This window comes from Olea europaea, chromosome 7 (genome assembly GCF_002742605.1).
Source record: "Olea europaea var. sylvestris chromosome 7, O_europaea_v1, whole genome shotgun sequence".
Lineage (NCBI taxonomy): Eukaryota > Viridiplantae > Streptophyta > Magnoliopsida > Lamiales > Oleaceae > Olea > Olea europaea.
In genome coordinates, this window is record NC_036243.1 from 5,124,997 (window position 1) to 5,130,115 (window position 5,119).

Consider the following 5,119-nt stretch of genomic DNA (forward strand, 5'->3'; position numbering starts at 1 on the left):
CTATGGTTACAGAAAACGAAAGACAAATTACAAGAAGAGATCACAGAAGTATAAACAAAGCTATGGGAAAACAAAAGATACACAAGGATCAAGTGGCGAGAAGAAGTCTATTAGTGCAATACATAAATCTTGCAGATGGATATGCATCAAACAACACCAAATGATATTAAGCCAAGTCAAAAACAAGATGTTGAGGTACATGCGAATTCACAATCACAAATAAGGAAGTTGGGTGAATGTAAGAAATCAAATACCAAGTATCCTAGTCTAAAAATCGATATAGGGGAAAGCATGGAAGAGTCAGATGTATTTGAAGTCGCCAATGCATTGTATAAACGATCGATCGATTCGAAATTGGTCAAGTTTCAAGTAAAGTTGGACGAGACTAAAAAGAAAGAGTTAAAATGAAAAGAGTCGATGCTAAAGAGGAGAATTGAAGATGCAACACCACCTTGAAGGTGCCTATGTAATGAATATGTGTGTGTGTGTGTGTGTGTGTGTGTGTGTGTGTAATAAGAAGAGATAGAGAGAGGCGCACATATATGAGTGGTGTGTATAAGAGAGATTAATCGAGTGGATAGAGAGAGAGAAAGATATAATTAGTGCTTCATTTAATATAAATATTGTGAGAGTTGCTTGCTTGGTTTGTAAAAATATTTTTACTAATAAAAAATAATTTCTTTTGGCGTTTTAAACTCAACATATACTGTGTTTGAAGTTGTATTTGGCATGTGTATTAAGATATTATGATGCTCAAGTCAGTCGAGATAAATTTAAAAGGTGTTAATTGTTAGGTGAATCACATTGAAACAAAAGAGGATATCAAAATTTTAAAAGTACAGAAAGAATACGGTCTTGTTAATGTTTTGCCCTTTTTGTTGTTGATATTAGCCTTCTATGGAAATCAGTTCCATGAAGATACAAATGAGAGAAACTTCTTGAAGTTAATAGTTGTAAAAGACATAATAGAAGACTAAGTCATTCTAAATATTAAGAGAAGACATTATGAAAAATAACAATATATGAAAGGGAAAGCTACTTGATTGCAAAGAATCCATTTCTAACAAAAAAGGATATCAAAGTTTTCGAAGAACCAAAACAATACATGATAATATTTAGCCCTTTTGTGGTTTATATTAATGCCATATTTGGAATCCAATTCCACGAATATACAAATAAAAGAAAATTCTTGAAGTTGATAGTTGAAAACAACCTAATAGAAGACTAAGTCAATGAAAGCTACTTCGTATTAAAGAATAAACTGTAGCGAATATTTATATAGATGTAGTGATGTATTTAATGCGATCATGATATCCATGTCACTGACTTACAATTTGTTGGACTAGTACAAAAATATTCTTTTCAAGTAATTTGCTAATTTTAAATATAAATTAAATTTGGATTTCATCTTTGATGTTTACATCCAATTCTACATCCTAGAATTTACAAAACTTACAATTCCTTAGGTGCTGGAATTATGAGCCTCAGTAATTGGGAATGAAGGATTCTTAGATTATGTCAACAAGTTCTACTTCAAACATGACAGTGGAACGGCAATTTCTTGAGAGAAATAAGAAAACATAAATAAGTGATCAATCAATTCCATCGACAATTAAAACGGAGTTTGATTAAATTATTACAATAAACAAAAAATTGCATATAAACCATATCAAAATTCACAAACAATAAAAAAGGTATGAGAAGTACAATAAACAAATGCTTTAATTCACAAACTAAAAAGAATCCAAGGACGGGCACTGGAAAAGAATTAAAAAAAATCTCAATTCATCTTTCTTCTGTAGAATGAAATTGGGTATATTAGGCTTCTGCAGCACCTTGGTTGAGAGCTCTCTCCAGTCTCGCCTCGAATGGAGTTGAATGCCAATTCACTCTCTTGTCCTACACAATTGATGGCAAATACTTAGAACAAAACATTATCAATGTGAAATTAATTGACAAATTCTCACTTCAAGAATACCTCTCTGTACTTGCTGGTTGTATTCGGTATGCCTTTGTAAGAAGAGACTGAGTCAGAATGCTTGGCTGAACCCGAATTATTCCAATAGGTCCCGACTGTACCTATAATAGGCATCTCATCAGGGTTTCGACGAGGAGACTTCCTCGGGGAGGAAGATGCTGACATCTGTTTCAGCTCCTCGACTGTCAATGCACCTAGAATAGGTCGATCATCATAGCTCCTCGGTGAAGTCGACCCTACTGGTATGTTCTTTTCGGGCGTAGTGGTCTCAAGATCACTATAACTATTCTTCTTTGCAGGAGTGATATCAGGCGAAACCAACCAGCTCGAAAGACTAGAATCAACGGCAATCTCATTGTTTGCATTCTTCAACTGACCCAATTTTGGCTTCAAACTATGTGAAGATTGCTTGAAAGTCGGTTCAAAACTACTGAAAGAAATGTGGGGTGCGTCAAGGTCAGCAACCAAGTTCTCCTTCTGTGGCTTCAAAGGCTGCATCCCTTTCGACTTCACAGCTTTCCACTGAGTAGTGTTCTCAACAGGGTTCAGCACGGAATTGACATAGTCACTTCTATCTCTAGAAATTGTTTTTGGTCCAGACTCCTCCATTTCCCTCTCGGGCTGTCCAATCCTTATCAAAGGACTCGCTACTTCCTCGTTGATAACTAGAGCTGAAAGATCTTCTGTCCTTGACTCCATAGATGCAGTTAAAACTGACTCTGACCATACTTCTTGGCAAACAATTCCATCATCTTCATTGTAGTAATCAGAATCACCTTCATCGTCCATCTCTTCTATATTATCCAAGTCACTGTCACCATACTCCTCAGTTTCATTGTTACCCTCCATAACATTATGGTACCTATGATTCTGAGGATACAATCCCACGCTGGATGCCACAGAACTGTCATTTTCAGAGAGTGAATGCGATTGGGGTGGCCGAGACCTTTCTAAATCTTCCTCCTCTTTCTCAATGGATCTATTGTTCTCCGGTAGAGAATCAGTGCTTTCATAGATGGAAACATGGGTGTATGTTGTGACATTTGTATCAAATGTAACTCTTTTTCTTGGGCTTGGGATCAATTGCTCCTCTCCCTCAGGCTTATCTCTGCACCACCAAGTCAATCTAGTTTAATCTAGTGGAAGAAGCTAATAATAATAATAAAAAGCAATGGATACTTCTCTAAATCAATTCTTCACCTGCAAATATTCGCAGTAATGGAGAAGCTAATAATACAGAAAATCAGACAAAATTTCTCAATACTGAAAAGAATTGAATAAAGGCAATTCAATTGAAGAGTTTAAAGAGAATGATATGACTAACCGCAACTCTGAAACCGAGTTAGTCGTGGGTATTTCCTTACAGGGAATTTCCGTAATGCTCTGTTCTGCATATATTACACCCTGCTGCTGCTGAACATTCCGAACCCCGTCTCTCTGTAACAATATTTTAGCAATTTGATTAAATTCAGAAAACCCCAAATCCAAACAGAAAATCAAAATACAGTTATATTAATAATATGTTCTCAAAGCTTAAAACTGCGAGAGAGAGAACAAATCAAGAACTGCTTTATGCTATTTCACTGAATTTTGGTACAGCAAGCCAACTGCGGGGAAAATAGAAAATGGGTTTCAAAATTTGGTCAATAAACAAAATTTAAAGCTCCATCAAGAAAGAAGAATCAATGTTTACATTCAGATACTTGAACAACGAAACCCACAACTTAATACCCACTTGATTGATTTTAACAGATCAAAAAGACGGAGAAAATCGATAAACAATCAAGAATTCCATAATTCCTCTCACAATTTTACACAAAAGGGAAGAAACAAGAAACGAGAACTTAAATTCTGGTTAAGCTAAGAAAATGGTCTAACTTGATTTCTAGGGCTGCCCCGATTAATCCTCTGTTTGCGGCGTTTGGAATTCTTTGCACCACCAAAGCACCCAAGAAAACAACCCATTAAGTGCTATTCAAGAACCACCAAAAACTTTATTTTTTTCTTGGGTTCAAAGATTGAACTTTTCTTTAGTTTAAGATGATTTGAAGGAGTTTAACGTTGAAGGATCTTCATGATTGGTGTTTTTGCCTGGCAGAGAGAGTGGAGAGAGAGAGGATCGTTAAGGGAGAAAGGGAAAAGGCAAACAAACGGTCGAAAATTGGTGGGCCTACGGTGGGTTAGGGTTTGTGTGTGTTGGACAGAGGAAATGACCGTTAGTCTTTCAATTTAAATTTTTTTTATTTCACTAATCATGTCCAAAATGCCATTATAAATCATTAAGCACTTCAGATCCTCCGTGGGCCATCTTCAAAGAATCTCTCCAATGTTTACTATTAAAAATAGGAAAATGCTACTTGTAAGTCCAAAAGCAAAAGTTTTGGTGTACATAATTTATGCACATTCGGTGTTGATGTTCGTAAATTATGTACATAAAGCACAACCACATCCAAAAATACACTCTCATCCTCCTCAGATTAATGTTTGCGACCCCTCCATGTAAGGGGGTGTAACCTCGGGTGTACATCCTTATGTATGTATAACACTTCCCCTAAATATAATTCACGTAATGAAATTATATAATGATTTACATATAGATGGAGTGTCAAAAAGAAAGTAAGAAAATTTTCTTTTTTTATTTGATTGAAGAAATACTAACTCAAATATATATCACCACATTATGTAAATCATTATATACATGTAACACAACCCCTTTAATTCTTCTATTCAATTTCAACTACACATTTAAGTAATAAAATATTTTGTACATAAATTCAAAAAAATCATACTTTTTAACCACACATTCTCTAAAAATTACTATTTGAACATCATTTTATTTTTTTTTTAATAATGACCATCGAACAGTGGCTAAATATTTATTCATTTTTTTTACTAGAATATCGAATACTTAATCAAGATTTGTTGATTTGCGTATAAATGTCAAGAATCAATTTTTGATCCATAATTCATAGATTTCAAAAAATGACAATTTGGATCACAATAATTAAAAATCTCTTAGTTTCAATATTTATTGAAATAAACAATACCGTAAAAGAATGAATCCTAATTATTGCTTCAAATTTTCACTCAAAAAATAAAATAAAATCGTAGCTTCAAAAAAAAAAAAAAAAAAAAAACCCC

The 5,119-nt window shown here is 34.3% G+C and overlaps 1 protein-coding gene across 1 annotated transcript; it reads right to left on the bottom strand.

The window, feature by feature from the left end:
* Nucleotides 1-1,589: 1,589 nt before the first annotated feature.
* LOC111396757 lies at nt 1,590-4,150 on the bottom strand. Its single transcript, XM_023023258.1, has 4 exons — nt 3,857-4,150; nt 3,303-3,415; nt 1,979-3,086; nt 1,590-1,899 (listed from the first exon to the last, which is right to left on the bottom strand). Exons 1-4 carry the CDS (start codon nt 3,941-3,943, stop codon nt 1,819-1,821), a joined length of 1,389 nt encoding a protein of 462 aa, XP_022879026.1. The 5' UTR covers nt 3,944-4,150; the 3' UTR covers nt 1,590-1,818.
* Between the last annotated feature and the right edge of the window lie 969 nt (nt 4,151-5,119).

Excerpts from the sequence above, each read along its gene's own strand:
- LOC111396757 (XM_023023258.1), bottom strand. The coding sequence starts at position 3,943 with ATGGGTTGTTTTCTTGGGTGCTTTGGTGGTGCAAAGAATTCCAAACGC. Across the intron at positions 3,416-3,856 it reads GGGGCAGCCCTAGAAATCAA|AGAGACGGGGTTCGGAATGT; the intron begins GTTAGACCATTT and ends ATATTGTTACAG. Across the intron at positions 3,087-3,302 it reads AACTCGGTTTCAGAGTTGCG|AGATAAGCCTGAGGGAGAGG; the intron begins GTTAGTCATATC and ends TTGGTGGTGCAG.